General features: G+C 39.4%; 1 protein-coding gene across 1 annotated transcript in view; it reads left to right on the forward strand.

Annotated features, from left to right (window-relative positions):
• Positions 1-18,873, forward strand: part of vipr1b (vasoactive intestinal peptide receptor 1b) — a 35,613-nt gene that overhangs the window by 10,834 nt on the left and 5,906 nt on the right. Inside the window, exons 3-10 of the mRNA XM_083995158.1 lie at positions 2,893-2,993; positions 5,231-5,328; positions 9,232-9,364; positions 15,047-15,200; positions 15,341-15,401; positions 15,489-15,561; positions 17,697-17,788; positions 18,471-18,600. Of these exons, the coding sequence (XP_083851284.1) occupies positions 2,893-2,993; positions 5,231-5,328; positions 9,232-9,364; positions 15,047-15,200; positions 15,341-15,401; positions 15,489-15,561; positions 17,697-17,788; positions 18,471-18,600 (842 nt within the window). The remainder of the gene's footprint in view (positions 1-2,892; positions 2,994-5,230; positions 5,329-9,231; positions 9,365-15,046; positions 15,201-15,340; positions 15,402-15,488; positions 15,562-17,696; positions 17,789-18,470; positions 18,601-18,873) is intronic.

Below are 18,873 nucleotides of genomic sequence, written 5' to 3' on the forward strand. Positions count from 1 at the left end.
CAGTGTTGCCTGTAATCAAAATGCTTGAAAAACAGTAATCTTCTTCTTTTGAGTACATTATATTTGGATAAGCAGAAAAGAAAAAGTGTAGTAACAGGTTGGAAACAGCCTATATTTTCAGACGAACCGTCCAAAAACACTTTCATGTTGCTGAACTCGGTTTTCCAAATTGAAAATGCCACATTTGAAATATAATGAATGAAAAAAGAGAGCTTAAAAAGCATGTGTCTAGCATATCCTAAAATTATTCACATTCTCCAGATGGTCAGTGTTTAGTGCTCGGGTGATGCCCCGACTGTTCATCTCACATCAACACAAGGACACATTTTCAGTGTGACCAGTAATTGGTTTTGTCATCAAACACCTTCAAGACTAATGATGTTCCCATTAGTCTCAGATGTACTTCAGTTCAGTTAGAAAATACCAGCATGCTAACGAGCGAACATACACCTGCTAGACATTTGCATGTCGGCATTGTTATTGTACCAAAACTGGTAGCACATAAAGTTCTGCTGAAAAGGCCAAGGTATCCTAACACTTACATTTCCATGTGTCTTTTCCAGGATTTTTCTTTTTTTTTTTGCTTGTATTGAGTTTTCAGGCAGACAGACGCTGACAAATATTCATTATTCAAAAAAAAGACAGAAAGAAAAATCAATACCCAACAAGCTGATGTCATTTCTGTGCAACACCGCATGTGAACACTTCATTTGTCTAATCTAAGAAACATGTCTGTCATCACTCATGCTACACTATGTCTAATCAATCATTTCTCTCACCTGAATCATGAGGGATTTCTGGGAAGTCTGTCTCTCACATCAGTACTGGGTGTGCTGCAGTCACACACTGACAGCGTTTTCAGAGGTGGTCAGACAAAAACAAACAGGGCTGTTGATAGTCACAGATAATTGGACGGAAAAAGATATATTTATATGCCCTCTGCTGCTTATTCACTAAGGGCACAGTAAATCACAACAGGGACGACCTGAGGTTTACTTTTAGGTGAGAATTGTCAGCCTCTGTAAAAACACATGACGTCTCAGGTGACCATGACTCGGCTCACCTGGGTCATCCTTTTTCTCTGGAAATGGCTTGTCGCCAATGACAGAGTTTCACTTTGGCCTTTTCTGTCACACACAGGAGAGTGTAGTGGCAGCTGCGTGCACGAGGACCTGCATCATTTAGGACATAATTGGATGAAATGTTGTTCATGCATGAGAATGCACAGATTAAGCTGTTAGCCGTAGTAATGAGACTCTCAGAGGGGGCAGTCCTCCTCTCCTCTCCTCTCCTCTCCTCTCCTCTCCTCTCCTCTCCTCTCCTCTCCTCTTCTCTGTCATTTCTTGATACAATATTGTTGGATCTTCTCTGCTAACAAGTTAAATATTAATAAAACAAGCTACCTCAGACAAATGGTGCCAGAATTGTAAAATCATTTCTAAAGATTTTAATTAAATGTGTCCCATGAACATCAGTCGTACTTTGTGGTTAAAACTTGATCTGGGGAGTATCAAGCCATGCTGCACATGTGCACATGAAAACAAAAACTTTTTTCTTTTTTTCTTTTTTTTTTTGAAAAAAAGCAATTCAGGCTTTTACAAGCTGTAAAAAGATTAAATCTGTTCAAATATTCTGTCAAGGATATTTGTCTGTCTGAAACAGCCTTGAGTTCAGGAGCAGTTATTTTGCTTTCAGGTGCTTTTCTTGTCCTCACCCTTCTTCCCCCTGTCCTCGCATCCGCAATATTCTGCAATGCAGAAATAAATCTGTTGAAAAGAATGGTAGCATACCATCTAGACTACAAATGAACACAAAGTCCATGGGCCTGAAAGACGACTTCACATCTACTTTACTCAATGTTTCATTCAGTAGCCTCGGGAGGATTCAGCCCACGCCTTCGACAGCACCACTTCCCAAAAACCTCCGAAAACCTCTTTGGTGACAGCAGAATAAGGTGGAGGATGTTGGTTTAATGAGACTGATACTGTGGGTGTGTGTGCAGAAAACTCGCACATCCATGAAAGTGTGTTTAGTTATTAGAGGAAAGGATTTAGGATGAAATGAGAGATGCGATAAGGAAGGATTTACTGACGTCATCCCAGCATGACGCTGAAACTGCAGCCACAGCAGTTCATAAGAAAATCACATGACCTTTTCTCTGACTGAGCAAATAACGACCTCCTGCTGCTCCACGTTCTTTCCTCCGCTGCTGATTACCTGCATATGATAATGTTTGGTCCAAATCGACTACATTTACACTCCCTGAGCAACTTGGCTGTCTGTGACATTGTGGTTAAGGTCTCATTCAGGTTAAGCTATTTACATGAACCTTTGATGCCCCACAAATGAATAAACCATGAATAAATGCCATGAATAAACCAAATACCAGACTATTTGTGGTGATCCGTTCCCAGAGCATTTCAGCTGCAATTAAGTAGAAACATTCTCTCCTTGGCTGAGAAATAGTAGGTTATTTCTAAAGCAGGGGGAATAATAATAATGAATGGGCTGGGGTTTTTTTTAATTCTATGTTTAGCAATCATATATCACTATTTTTTTTAATGAAATGTACCCTGCCATTGAGCAGTGATGCAGAAGACAAGATAGGGTTCACGATGTCAGTATCTATTACAGCCTAGTGCTTCTCTGCAGGCACAGGTAATGCACAAGTCAATAACAGCTCACATTAGTGGGAGAGAGTGGTTTCTGGAGCCTGAGGTCCTCGAGCTGTTTCCTGTGACCTAACCAGTGTATGAGGTCAGCCGCAAAGTCACAGCATGTCACACAGAATAGAGTGTTACGTCAATTTTAAATTAAACAAGAGTTGAGATAAAAGAGAAATCTACAGCCTGGGTGGCCCGCGTGACCTCTTTATGTCTTCTCCATCGACAGGTAATCTCTCCAAAACCTGCACGGCAAACGGCTGGACGGAGATGAGGCCTATCGACATCGCAGTGAACTGTGGATACAATCTCAACAGCACTAGCGATGATGTGAGTAAACCGCAGTAGTCCATAAGACGCAGCGGGATAGATTCCTGATTTTCCTTCAGCGACACAGTGGAAATCAAATGAAGAGCCAGTGGGCAGGAAGGATGGGTTGAGAATGTCTTTATTTTTCTCTGTGGGTGGGTGCTTTAGGGTCTATCAGAGAAGTGGCTGTACTGGCTGCTCGTTTCACGACTCCAGCGTGTCCCCCATGTGTGTTTCTGTGCCTTGAATCCATGCTTTTGTGGTGCGTTTCTCATGAATTCTTTCCACTGACTTGGTTATTTGTGACAAAGACATCACATATTAGGGCTAAAAAGTAACACAATGTGTTGGTGGAATCAAAGTCAGGCATCCTCAGGCGTACGAGCAAGGATTCAAATCAGAGGATATTTATCATTTGCACCTTCTAGGTTTTATGAAAGGAATGTTTTTTTTTTAAAGAAATGTGTTTATTTGTTTTCTTCCCAAGGTCTAGATCACATGGTGCTCTTCTAGATGTGGTAGAGTTACAGTAGCTTGCAATTATCTTTAATTAGTTTGGCCTAAAGAGTAGACACATTGGAAACAGCTTGCCTGGCTTTGTCCATGCTCAGAAATATTAATACCACCAACTCAGGGGTTTAAAAAATTAACATCCTTTCTCATATTTGGACATAAAAAAATAAAAATTGCAATTTGCAGTCTACGTAAAATCATCTGAGTCTGCATAACATCTTACTGTGTACAGATTTAGCTACATTTTTAACTACGCAGCTTCCCTTTGCCTCAGTGCTAGGCTAAGCTAATCCTGCTCTTTCCATAACCAGCAGTAGCTGAATAATTGTTTTGCCACTTTTGAGAGAGCGGAAGAACACTGTAAACACGACTTATGACAAATATTCACCTTTTTATTTGAAATGGCTAACTGATTAGCAAACATTTGCTTATTTTCATCCTCGATCCAGTAGATACAAATAAACAGTATTAATTTGGGGTTGTATTATTCTATCCATGGACTTACACCTACTGACATGCAGAGTGCAGAATAATTGAACTCCTGGCAAGGGAACAGGTGAATTTCAGCAATGTTGAATAGTTCTTAAAATTGTTATTCAAAGAATCCACTACCTTAGAAGGACAAAATAATGACCTCCGCGAAATTGAATGTACCAGTAGGCTAAGTCAACATCCATCTGTATCCACTGTAGCAGCCATTGCCTACGTTTCTGAAGCACAACACACTTGATTTTCATTGACAAGGCCGGGTCAGTTAGTAATTCCTGCCTCTGTTATCAGGCATTATGAGTCATTAGAGGTTATTCATGTTGCCTTCAGGGGCAGGAAGGGAATAAATGCATCAAATGTTGGTCTTATTTTGTTTAGTTTATATGCAGAGAAAGCTAATCTTGTCTGTGTTGACAAAAGTGGAGCGGGGTGTAGAGTGGATGTGCAGTGCCGGGTGGTAAAAGCCTTGGTGGGCAATCTGCTCTCAAAGCCTCAGAGGAAGGAAGCTAAGAGGGACCTGGCCGCTGAAGTACTCTAAAAGGAATTTGATGTCAATCTTTCTGCATACTTAATAAGTCCATGTGCCACAGGATTCAGGGCTCTTCATCTCATTTTCATCAAGCACAAAACATACAGTGCCATGACAGTAACGCTGAGGCTACTCAGAAAGGATTTAAATGTTTCTGACAGCAACTGTTGGTTGCCAGATGGCGTCCAGCCATAACTTGCTGAAGATTACAATGATTTTCATTATATTATAACAAATAAGAAAAGGTTTTGTCCTCAACTCTGGTGTTTTACCTTTTTACTTGTTATAATAATATAAACACACACTCCACATCAATGTGTTGAGAATAGTTAGAAAATAACCTTTTCCCTTCTTTTCCAGTTCCTCTTGAATCATTGTTGGTGGCCTCTGAAAGTAAAACAACACATTCTGGGTGTTTTTTATTATAGGGTGGCTGTAATACTCTCCTCTGGTTAAAATTGAATCCGGGTTCAGAGTTCAACAGGCTCGACACTGCGACTGATGTGATAGACAAAAGCAAATTACATTTAAGAGAATGAAACTTTTTATTTTGAAATAATAACTGGACATTATCCCAGAGGCTTTGCAGAGACACTGATGCACTGGCAAATTCAATCGGTCTGATTACATTTTACAGTGTGTAAACACAAAATAAGCTCTCAGCCATTTGTGTGTCTGTTTTCATTTTTTTGTATTGATACAGTTTCTGTTTTTTGTTTTTTTATAGGGCAAGTTTTTCTGGCAAGTGAAGATTGGTTACACTATTGGCCACAGTGTTTCCCTAATCTCTCTTACCACCGCTATAGTGATCCTCTGCATCTTCAGGTAAGTAGAAATACAAAACTGCAAGTGGTCTGTTGGTTATTTCATCAGAGACCGTCACCGTATCTGATGTGGAGAAGCTTTGAAACAATCTTTTTCTTTGCTTTTACTGTTGACTCTGATTATAGTTCCTCACACTGCAGATAAATCTATTTCCTGTCCTGATGTGACCACTTGTCTAAAAAAAAAGGGTAAGAGGATAGACTGAAGAGGAAACAGAAGCACTGCTGCAGGACCATTGTCCTACTGCGCGATATGATATACGCAACATTTCACTGTCAAACATCAAACACTTATCACTGTGATTTGATAATCTCTGATAAATGCGGCCCCACACCCGAGCAGAACGAGACGGCTTATGTTTAAGTCTGAATGAGCAGAGGAAAGATACAAATACTTTCTGAATGAAATTAATTGTCACTCAAATTTGATGAACCATGGTCTTTTGATGACGCACGTCTGCCGTGGTTTGGAGATTATGTCTCAAGTATGGTTGGTTTACCAGACACTGATGAGTCAGGGCTTTACTGCAAGCTACAATGACTGAGATCACAGCTTTAGAGTGCCGCAATTTCACTGTAAAGGAATCAATAGTGACTCACAAAATACTGTAGATGTGTGACAAAAATCTTTTTATGTGTAAAAGGAGACGGGAAGTCTACGTTTGTACACACATTTATCTTTGTGTGCTGCGTTTAGTCACCCAACACTCATAAGTATTATGCTCTGCTTCAAAAAGCCACTATACATGAACTCAGAAGCTGTGAAATAATTTCTCTTGTTACATCAACTCTTCTGTCTGCACTCACTGCATCACTTTTAATTCATAGCCAAGGTAATGTGATGTAACAGATATGTTCCTTCTTCGATTTTATCATCGCATTTGCTTCTATACACTTGCTAATTTCTGTTCAGGGTCACTGCAGGGAGGAAAATAAAATATGTGTGTTATTTTTCACTGCTGGTGATACTGTATAGATGGATGTAGCCTCTCTGACATCAGCCATAGGTTTTCTAAAGAGGGTTAGGGTAATCGGTCCCTCCTCTTTTCTTTTCCCTGGAGGACAACCAAGATAGGGATCTCCTGTTTCTCTAGTAGTCCATTATGTGTTCATTTGTTTTGCTGATATTGATCTTTACGTAGGTGGTTGTTGTAGCACTAAGTGACAAATCTCCCTATAGGTCCTAAGTACTCCACTGTAATGGTCTTTTAAATGGGAGACAGCATATTTCTCCCGAGGAAATATTTGCTGTAACCAAACATGTCAATATGGGTTCTATTTTGGCAAAAAAAAAAAAGTATAGTAGACTGTAATTGCACAAGCATGCAACCACAAAGCTGTCTGTGTCCTATATTCTGCGTCTGCCACTACAATGTTTATGTCTGAGTTGGTCGTTTAAGGCTACTTTTCACGTTTGGCACAGTCCCCGAGCATAGTGTGAAAGTGTGACCACCAGAGAGTTTTCTTTGCTCTCGCGAATCAGTGCCACACAGCGGGCCCAGGTCAGGAGAATAAAGTACCAATTGAAAGTGTGAAATAAAGGCAACCAACAGATTTGAGCCTGAAGGAGAGTTATGACAGGCCAGTGGGAGGTGAGGGTTGTTGAAAGACAATAGGGAGGGGAGTCACACCTGTTCCTAAAAGACACCACAGATGTGTCTGTCAGATTTATACGTATATGGTCTTTTGCAATGAAAGCCTCAACAAATCAGTCTTACTGGTAAATCTCTTATCAAGATTGTAACGCTTTAGTTTATACAGTATAGGGCATCTGTTACCTGTGTACATGTGAATTAACATTTAGACATAGACTGGTTTTCTGTGTCTTCAGGCGTTAAATGTGTTGTAATTGTCCTGTAAATATATTTATGTTACTGCCAGAAATTATGAATCATATTTAGGTGTAGCATTAATACAGGGCAGCAGGAATGAGTTCTAAAACGAGTCATTGATAAGATTAATTCCTCACCGAGAGGAGTAAGAGATCACTCACAGATGAGATGCAGTATGTTTCCACTATGTATTATTCATAAATTATTGAGCTGAATCAATGTACAGTGTGTGAACTGAGAATGAATTGTTGCATATCTATGTAACTCTGTGCATGTTTACATATATCCATTTAATCTAGAGTGATGAATATCTCCAGGGATGTTATGTGGGCTGTTTAAATTTCTATGAGCTCAATATAGTGTGCAATTAGAGTTTTATGTTGTGTCTGATTAATCCCACAAGTACTGGGCTACATAATGATTAGACATGAAAATAAAACAATTCACTTGTCAATTAAAGCAGTAAAATATTGAATTACTAATGAACAACAATCAGACAAAATAAAAAGAATAAAATAAATAATGATAATTATAACAAATAAAATGACCTCAATACTGAAACTGATTTAAAAATATCTATATTTTCAGCTCCTCTTAAATCCTCCAGTGATTTGGAGCATAACAGCTGAAAGCAGCATCGCCAGATGTTTTGTTCTGTTAGGAAAAAAAAACAAGACAGGAGGATCTGAGGGTCGTTCCAAGTTCATAATATTAAAGTATCTGTGAGAGATGGTGGTGCAAGGCCGTGTTATGTCTCATAAACCAACAAAGGATTTTTTAAAATCAAACCAAATCAACCAAAACTAACAGGTAAAAACGTAAAGGCTTTAAAACAGGCGGACCGTGTGCTGTCAAATTGGTCTTTAGTCAGTGGTCATTTAAATGAATGTTGAATTAATTCTAGCTGATGTATTTTACTGTGTTTACTTTGAGTGTGACAATGGTCTGCCATGTTAGTCATGAAAGGGTGCAGCATCAGTCTGTGTGTGCTGCTCAGGGAGAGAAATGGCCTCACTCTGGAGACGTTCTTAGATGATTAAATGCTGTCATTCATTCTTTGTGCTTTCAGCGATGGAGCTTTAGAGGAAAATGTTTCTTTCTGTGCACCAAGGTGTTTCATCTCTCAACAGGAAATTATACTTGTGGTAAATGTATTGATTCTCGGCTAAAAGGAGAAATAATCTCTGTTGTGGGAAATTACAGTCTGTGCTGACCAGTAGCCTATTGTACCTGCACAACACTGGCATAATGATAGAGATTAGATCCCACGTTTGCACTCAATGAACAAACAACAAACAGTTTGTGATGTTTCATCACTTTTCATTCTGAGTCCGAACCGCTTAGACTGTGATTCCATCCAGGCACAAAAATGCTCCAAATATCTGAAACTGACAATAAATGGTCACATTTACACAGCAGCAGTTGAAGAAAACAAACATTTAATCAAATAACTGCCACTATTTTCAATCAAATAGAAATTTGGGTAACAGCATCTAACTATTGGTGTATCGAATAGCTGTGAACGAGCTCTCCTGGCTGTGAGATAAGGTTAGATGAAACTTTGGTGGATCCAGAGGGAGACATTAAGGGATTGAGCTCATGTTACATTGCAGCTGAATATTTTCCCGCCTTGGGAACAAGATCCATCGACATAAACAAACGAGCTGAGCTAATGGGAGCCTCGACACAACTGTCTCTCTCTCTCTCCCTTTAATCGTTTAATCTTCTCAAGCATGATAATGTAATCAAGAAGTATTCAAAAACGGATGCTTGAGGATTTCAAAATGTTTCTGATTAGCCATTTTGAAATCCACCTCTCTTATCTTTATTGGTGAGGTGTGTGAAGGACCATAAAAAACATTCATTATGCTCTAAAGCAGATCCAACCACACAGTGACAAAGGGAACTAAGAGGCTTAATTATGAGCTAATTCAGTCTGTGATTTGTGTCATTTTAAGCTATTAGCTCCATGGACATTTGGTAATAAGCATAAAAGGCCCTCTTTATTGAATTCAAGTGTGTTTTGTCTCGTGGTTTGACTTGCGTTCTTGTTTCCATACCATGTGTCCTAGGAAGCTCCACTGCACGAGGAACTACATCCACATGCATCTGTTTGTGTCGTTTATCCTGAAGGCCATCGCCGTCTTTGTCAAGGATGTGGTGCTCTACGAGGTCGGCGAGGTGGACAACTGCTCCTCGGGCTCTGTGAGTTAATCGTTTGCTGTGGGTGACTTGGGGATTTCCAACGTGGTGTCCTTGAACTTTGAAAGACGTCAAACTCTCTGAGAAGCTCAGCAGGTGAATGCTGAATGTTCATGGTTGTGCAGAAGTGCGGAGCCGCTTGGTTAATTACCCCCATTAAACCAGATAATGAGAGATGTCAGCTCAAATGGGGATAAAAAGACGTAATAGTTTAAAGAGACAAGGAGGGAATTGAAGTGCTTTTGTGAAGCAGTCACTTCAATTATCACACAGACAAAATCAAGGTAAAGTCTAGTATTATCAGATGAATCATTTACAGTAATTTGAGCTTCAAACACAAGACAATGTGACAACTTTCAGTATCCACTAGAAGAGCCAAAGACTGATGATAGAAAGTTTAGTCGTAGATGAGATTTACTGAATATTATACTTAAATTTCACTTTTCTCCTAAAGCCTTAAGACTTAAAGAAAAGTTCGAGATGTTTTAAATAAAGAACCTGCTCACGTTCAATTCATCTCTGCGAGAGACAGCGAGTTAAATCCAGACCTGTTAGTTTAACTGCCAGTTAACGTTTCACTTTGCAGTTAAGTGGATTAAGGACCAGTATCTCCAGTCTTTAGTCTGAAGTAAGAACATGACAAAAGAGTCCTCCTTTCTATTATTGAATCAAGAACAGGTCTCCAATGAAAAATCAATTCTGAATCATACGTTAAAGAATCACAATCAAAATTGCATTTTGAGGTCCCTGCATATTAATATCTTCACACTGGCTCCCTGTCTATTTTAGTTGTAATTTAAATGTTTTATGTTGTTTGTTTAAAAGGCTCTGAATGGTTTATCACCTCTGTTCTTTCTGGGCTGTCTCTTCTGCTACACCGCTACACTCTTCCACTGCCTTAGATAATCGACCTCAAGACTTATTTGCAACGATATAAACTAAATTTTAATATTGTTATAACATAATACAACTTTCAGGTATCCACAGTTATTAAAGAAATAATAAGATTTTATACCACAACAATGGTGTAGTTAAAAGTTTTTTCATTTTTTTTTTCTAAGAGAAAAAAAAATCTAAGACAAGCTCAGAGCAATCTCATTTTTAGATGGGGATTGTAACACTTTAATGGTTATTGATGATGGAAGTACGCCATGAGTTATTGGCAGCAGAAACAAGAGACGTGTTTAATATTTTAATACGAGACCTCGTGGGATGCCAGAACTTCCAACAGGCATCCTTAAGTTGGATTTCACCTCTATGTCTCTCAAACAAAATGTAGATTTGTAGAAAACAGAAAAAAATATACTGATATGAAAAATGAATGTTAATTTCATCATTCAAAGCTGCACTTATTTGAGGTTTACACGCCTTTTCTGCTTGGACTTACATCAGACGACAGTGTACGGATGTCTCCCGGTCTTCAGTTTTCTATAAAACCACCATCAGCAGACATACCACTGAACCACAGATCAGTGGGCCCCTGAGGCCACAGTTAGGCCTGTGAACATGAAGGTTTACGCTACATGATGTGGCCACAGAGACGAGAGGAGCCTCAGATTGTGTTTGTTAGCGAGCTTTCTGGCCATCTCAAGTGTGTTAATGTAACTATTGTGTTGACAGGAGCCAGCTGCTGAAAGAGACATTATAGAGACAGGTTTGGTGCAACACAGCTCATCAAAGCCCTGACATTATTTCCATTACAACTGCTGGATCCGATGTTGCGTGAGTGTGTGTATGTGTGAGTGTGCATGTGTGGGGGTTTTCTGCATGCTTGGTTCATTACCCCTCTTGTATGGCTGCATGTTTGCCTTTGTGACCTCTTAGATTAATTCATGATATAAACACTGTGGGGAAGCTTGAAACAAAAAAATGTATTATTTAAGGTACCTGTTTGCTTGTCAGTGCGTGTGTGTGTGTGTGTGTTTCTTGTGTTTTTCTAGTGGCAAAATATCTCATCATCCATCCACATGCTACAAATGGTCGGCATTTTAAAAATGAACAGTGAACATTTGTACTGATTTGCACACATTAGATCAGCAGAAAGGTTCACACAGTCCATCTGGATCCACTTCCCTCCCCTCAACATACCAAGAGGGAATTCATTTATATAGGCTACCAAATTCCTGTCAGCTTCACTGCCAGCTGCTTTAATGAGCTGTCCGAAACTTTACCTCTGTGCTGGAGAAGTGGATCCAAACAAAACAAGACAAGGAAGGTACATTTCTTGGCTGTGTAAACCACTAACCCAGGTGTATCGCATTCAACAAGCAAACTCACCATCGTTTGAGACGCAGAGCTGCGTGAAATTCTCTGTCAACATGCCCGAAGAACACGTTTTCTCCACTTAGGGGAAAATGTTTCTTGCATCGTTAAGCAGGTCCTAATATGGTCAGTAGAAGAAGTAAAAGTAAAGTATAGTAAGAGTGAGTAAGAACATGAACCACTGGGCTCCCCATGATGCCAGTTAGATGCAGACAGCACTTCTCATCTGGGCAAACAGTGGAAATCTCTCCAGCCTCCTTCGCTGTGCTCACAGAGAGTGGTCTAGAGTTTTCTAGACTCTCTGCAAGGCTGATAAATTAATGTCTATGAAAAAAAATCCCATATCATACCATTAATTGTTATTTAAATGTTCTCACTACAGCATTATGTATGTATATTCATAGCATATCATGCTGATGTTATTTTTTTCCCTTTAATAACATAAAATAAAAACCCAATTGAATCATTGGTAACACTTTATTTTAAGGGGTCCTTGTTCCTGTGTATCTACCTAATTAATTACAGTGTAATTACCTATGTAACCGTATGTAATAACACTTGTAATAAGAAATGCTTGTGCAAAGAGAGAGGCCACTTTGGCATTTCTTATTACAAGTGTAACAAGGACCTGTAAGTACACGAAAATACACTATGTATTTACAAGGTAAGTACATGTTGTTACATACGGTTACATAGGTAATTACACTGTAATTAATTAGGTAGATACACAGGAACAAGGACCCCTTAAAATAAAGTGTTACCGAATCATTTAAGACCTTTAGCAAGAAAAGTTATATAAACATACACTGTATGCACAATTTTGTCATTAAAATAATTCAATTTGTGCTGAAATGTGTGGACAAGACTTGTATTTTTTACATGACCTCCATTAATTAATTACAGCTCTTTAAAAAAGTAGTAATACTGCCATGTAAAAGTACCTCTATACTGTAACAAGTTCAAGTTTGGCATGATATTAATGAATATACAGAAGAATTAAATGCAAAATATATTTTAAAAAACTGGATTACATAGTATATTATAACCACAGGTGTCAAATAAATGTAGCACAAATGAGTGAAAAGCACAATATTTCCCTTTGGAGGTGTGTAGAAGTGTGGAAATGATACAACAAGTGTACCAGAGTAAATGAAGCCATATTCTCCAATGAGGTACAACCACATGTCAACACTCAAACGGCACAACATGTACTGATCCCGGGGAAACTCTGATCAGTGCACTAAATGAGAAGCTGTGTGACGTCTGTGCTCATGTTTTCATGAAGAGCTCCACTCGTCTGCAGGCGCTCAGCGTTGCACTAGAGTTCATTTTTCATGTGACACGTTTCAAGTTGAGTAAAGAGGTTGCATCTTTTTTGTCCTGGTTTTGTGAGAGAGGAGGAGGAAGAAGAGGATGAGCTTAGTTTAAGAAAAAAAGGCTTTAATCACATCTTTGTTATCTTTACATCTGTGCTCAACTCTCCACATTTCTCTATTCACAATGCGCAGCAGTACACCCCTAATCACACGCTGTCCTTTTCCCTGCCCTCCCATTTCAACCCATGTCTCGCATCTGGTAAATGAACCTTTTATACATGCCAGTTTTTAACAATAGCAGCTCCCAAAGCTACCCCTACTCTGCGTTAGATGAGAGCAAACTGAATTTTGAATGAATTCATCCTGATGGAAGGTTTGTGTTGTTGTGCGTTCAGCCAACCAGAATACAGCTGATCGTGTTATCCTGCATGGTTGTTTCAGCTTTCCTCACTTGTATTGTTCCTTGCTTAAATATCTGCTGGGACATTTTTACACTGTGGTGGCTTTGCTTCTAGTTTATATCTCTAGTGTGCTCTAATATCAAGCATTTTATTAGGAATAGCATCCTATTACAGGGTCGTGCCTCACTCCATGTTGTTTTTCAGCTACACATTCATGTTGCAAATCTTCCGCTCCACCAGATCCCAAAGATGTTCAGCTGGATTCAAGTCTAGTGACTGGAGAGATCGCTGAAGTTCACTGAACTCATTGCCAGACTCACGAAACCAAGCTGGAAGTTGCATTAGAAGATGGTAAATTGTGGTGAATATTTGATATCGAGGGGCTCAAACCTTCGCTACACCATCACCAGCCTGGACTGTTGACACCAGGCCATGGATTTATGCTGTTGAAGCTGAATTAATCAGAGAGATCCATCAGACCAGGCCGTGTTTTCAGTCTTTCGCCTGTCCAGTTCTGTTGAGTTCTGCTAACCCTTCGCCCACCGCAGCCTCAGGTTTTTTGTCCGTGGCTGACAGGGGTGGATCCTGACATGGTCCTCTGCACGTGTTGTGAATTCTGAGATGCTTCTCTGCTCACCACTGTTTTGAAAGAGTGGTTATTTGAGTTACCATATCTTTCCCCAATGCTGCAGCCGGTCGGACCACTCTGCTCTGAATCTTTCTCATCCGCTCAGCCACTGAAGTGGAGAGGTTTTTTTTTCTGTTTTGTTTTGTTTTTAGCACTCTGGGTAAACCCTAGAGATTGTTGTGCATAGAAATCCCAGGAGATCAGCAGTTTTCAGAAATGCTCAAACCAGCCCGTCTGGTCATACCACGGTCAAAGTGACTGATATCACATTTTATTTATTTATCCCCCACCCTGATGTTTGATGTGAATCTTCACTGAATCTTCTTCTGACCCGTATCTGCTACTCTCATTTTCTGCTGCCCATTGTTGTGCCACACGATTGGCTGATCCAAATAGTTTCTAATAAGCTGGTCATCCTGAGAAACCATGGAGCTGCTGTAACTGTTAACTTTAACTTTAAAACTTTAAAATATGAACTTTCAAAGTCTCTCTCACAATGATGAAGGCATCTCACATGTTCATGTCCAACTTCTGTGCTCCAAATACCAACATTACATTCATGAGTCCACTTCATTGAAATGCTACTGCAGAGAAAGCATTATGGGACATTTTTACATATATTTTTTCAGTGTATGGTAGCATTTAGAGAAGATTTACATCAAGGCTCAGAGCTGTAATTATTCAGGGTAATTTGCAATCAGATGCACAAATGCTTGTCAGCCGACTTCATGTGCTGCTCTCAGTTTGCTGAAGGTAGCACATGTGAGACACTGTGGTTGACGGTACTCTTTGTCCCTCCCTGCTGTTTGACTTGACTGTGTGTATGTGTTGGTGTTGCAGTGCTTGGCTGAAACACAAAGCAAGAAATTAATTGCTTTATTTCAATGTTAGAAAACAGAAATCTGGTTCCAAAGGAAAATAAATCAAACTACCGGTATACATTTTTACCTTTTTCGCTGGAGGGAATAATTTGGTATTTCATTGAAATCTTGTCTCACTCAGCATGTGTCCAGTCCACCTGTGTATCTCAGAGGATAATTGTGTAATTTGTCCTCTTGTGTATTGTGTCCATTGCCAGGTTGGCTGCAAGGCAGTGATTGTGTTCTTCCAGTACTGTATTATGGCCAGTTTCTTCTGGCTGCTGGTAGAAGGCCTTTATCTCCACGCATTGTTGGCCGTCTCTTTCTTCTCCGAGAGAAAGTACTTCTGGGCTTACATTCTGATCGGCTGGGGTGAGCAGGTCCTCTTATTAAGCTTTTATACGCTTCTCTCCTGTCCACACACCAACTGTCCCCTGATGACGGACAGCAGGTTGTGGCCCATGTTGATGGAATGTGATAATAACCTTTATATCTCTTGTTAATGTACCCAGGGGGTCCAACAATTTTCATCACAGCTTGGAGCACTGCGAAAGCCTACTACAATGATGTGGGGTAAGAAAAACACCATAGGAATTTCTAACTTTTCATTGCTTTGATTTGCAACATCATGTACATGAATTCTGCTTTATGTCTCACCAGGTGCTGGGATATAATAGAGACCACTGATGTGTTCTGGTGGATCATTAAAACTCCTATTTTAGCATCAATCCTGGTAAGGTTACAAGCCTGAAGCACCTTTTTATCACTCAACCTTAATTACATCAACATTTAGGCACACTGAGCTCCCAAGTCAGACTTTTCCAAAGTAAAACTAATTGCCAGTGAGAGAGAAAACATCTGTGTCAGTTACTATCAATCCAGCTCAGACTTAACTGTCAGTGTAATTTATGTGAATGCTTTTGAGCCGCAGATCTTTTTGGTAGTCCCACTGTATGCCAGTGCAAATGAGAGGTTAGTATGACCTTAAAGTTCTCGTTTCACTTTGGAAAGTCAGCAGAAGAATCTACATCAAGCTTATTTTTTGACTGACAGGTCATCATCCACTTAATTTTGCAGCATCTTCATTGCTGTCTTTTGCTCCATTTTCAGTCTGAGCACAGTGACAGCCTCCACATCTGTAGACAGCTGCGCACAGAGGGGTTGAAGACAGGGATGTTCGTAGATGCACAAAAAACTGTCAGACTTTTAATGCACTTTGGGTGTTCAAAGACTAGTTTGATATTTTTGGAAATACCCTTATTTGCTTCTTCTTTTTTTTTTACCAAGTGTTACATCAGAAGATCAATATCGCTCTCATACCTGTGTGTTAAATATGGAGCTGTAGTCATAGGAGGCAATGAGCCTGACATCAGAGGAAAGAGCTTAGCCACTATTTGCCAAGGAGAAGCATGTTACACATAACGCATTACATTATAATTAGTGAGGTTTAGAGGCTAATAATGATGTTAAACTTAATAAAGATCAAGAGAGCTGAACTACCCTCTGGCTCACACTCTTAATTCAGTGGATATTTAGAGAAAATGTAACTGTTAATTCTCTTGCTGCAAGTTATAAGAAGGTTGAGACCATAAATATGAAGCTAAAAGCCAGAGCACAAAGGCAGCAGTAGCAAGTTAGCCTAGCTCTGTCAACGGCGGAAAAACACCTCCAGGGATACACTGCACAAAGGCAAATAATTACCTCCACAAAACTACATTTTATCAGTTCTACACTTTTCTGTACGATTTTGTTTGCTAATGAACAAGATATGGTGTTTATTAGTGAGCTTCAGACGTGCTGCCGGGTAGATTTTGTTACCTTTGAAGAGAATCTGGCTGCCTTCCCCTTATTTTGTGAAGATATAACCTAACAGGCTCCTGGCTTCATATTTAGCATACACACTTATCTTAAAATAACATATCTTCAGAGAGAATAAAAATCAGTTATCTGCATTGGTTGAGTGCGTGTGTGTGTGTGTATGTGTGTAAACAAGTGAAAGCAAGCAAATCTGTAGATGTGAGTGCAGAGTGATAAAAGAGGACACTTTCAGAGAGGTGTGAAGAGGAGGGTAGAGACTAGTTCAACAAGCATGACTGGAGAAGCTACAGTGGAGCATGTTAAGTAGTGACAAGAAACATGATTATAATTCAGGAGCTGCATCAGTATTTTTGCTTTATTAATGCCGTGTTTTTACATGATGTATACATAGAGCCAGACAGGCTGTCCATTCTTGCTTCGTAATTACTCCATAGACATGATACAGTAGTGGTATTATTGATATTTTATGTTTGCACCACCAGATTAAAAAAAACAAACTATATGGTATACATACATACAATACAAATTCTCATCTGTCACCGATGTCTGCTGAGGTCCTGCTTTGTCTGTTGCGGTTTCCTTGCAGCAGTTGTTGACGAAGCAGGTTCAGTTATGTTATTTCACATTAGGATCAGCATCAGCGGCCGGGTTGTCAGATCACTCTGTCTCTTTCTCTCTGCAGCTGCTGACTGATGTTTGTGAGTGCATGGTGATGTGAGTGATGTGTTGCCGGTTCAGAGGTCCCACCCAAATTAACAATTTAGAAATGCTCATTTTCCCACAGGGCAACACCACAATCCAATCAGAGCAAGATGAAACTCAGCATCTGGCTCCTGTGAGCTGAGCTACAGTATGAGCTCCTCAAATCCATTTGATAAAACAATGAAAACAGGTCGAGAAGAAGCAGCGACTTTCTTTAGAGCAAGTCTTCTGTTTCCATCTGGGATTATCATATAGAAAGAATATAATAATTTTGAGATATATTTCACTAACCTGTAAAATATCCCTGCAGTACTGTATATCATCCTCACAGTTAAATTTCCTTTACAGATGAACTTCATTCTTTTTATCTGCATCATTCGAATACTTCGCCAAAAGATCAACTGCCCAGATATCGGAAGAAATGAGTCCAACCAGTACTCGTGAGTGTGATTTCTTGTCTTTTTCATGCTGTAAAATAAAATATTCACCACCTGAGATAAGATGAAATATCATTGATCAATCTAAGGACATTTGGGAATCCTCTGCACTACTGTACTTTAACAGTTTTCTGTATTGGGATAAATTCAGCCCACAATCTGTAAAAGGGAACTGCATTCTTAGAGTAAATAAAGATGATCTTGAATAAGTAAAGAAAGCTGAAATTAAAAAATATATATTTGTCCTGTAGGTACAACTGGTGCTATATATATAATTTTTTTTTCTACGATTCCCTTTAACTCTTTTATATGCTCAGAGCAATAAAGGATGACCAATCCTTTTGGACTTCAGAAAAGAAAAACTAAGCATGTGATGCTGCGAACACTGTGCTCTCCCCCTGGCAGCTGCTTTATGCAGATACAGTACAGCGCTCTGTGCGTTTAAGTGATTTTTTCCTGTGTTGGAGAGCCAGCTGCAACGCATGAGCTATTTTCCCACTGACATTTTTAATGATGCATTTTTCCATCTCTCGTCCATCCAACTCCTCTGAGTTGAAATGTAAAATGAAAAGTACTCTGGAGTTGCATTTCATTATTGTGATATGTAGAGACAGATTGAAAATTGGCTGCACTCAAGGGAGAAATGTGAATCTGTCTTTTTTTTTTTTTTCCTTTGTCATTTCAGGAGACTGGCAAAGTCAACGCTGCTTTTGATTCCACTATTTGGGATAAATTTTATTGTGTTTGCATTCATCCCAGAGCAGGTGAAGACTGAGCTGCGGCTAGTTTTTGACTTGATTCTGGGGTCATTTCAGGTATGATATCAACTTTTTAGAACAAATAATTACAAAAACAAAAAGCTACATTTTACATTTTGCAAATTTCATTTTTAACTTGTTTATTACGATTCGAATTATATGCCTATCATGATATCAAAGTTATTTAAATTTAAACTTATTTTACTATCGACACCCTGGCAGTAAACTGTGACATCTCTCCAGGATTTTACTGGATGGTGCAGTGGCGGTGTTACCTTTTTAAGCCCCTGGTGTTATTTCTGTTCATCACATAAGGATGAGGAATGACAG

This window comes from Trachurus trachurus, assembly GCF_905171665.1.
Source record: "Trachurus trachurus genome assembly, chromosome: 20".
In the NCBI taxonomy this organism is placed as follows: domain Eukaryota; kingdom Metazoa; phylum Chordata; class Actinopteri; order Carangiformes; family Carangidae; genus Trachurus; species Trachurus trachurus.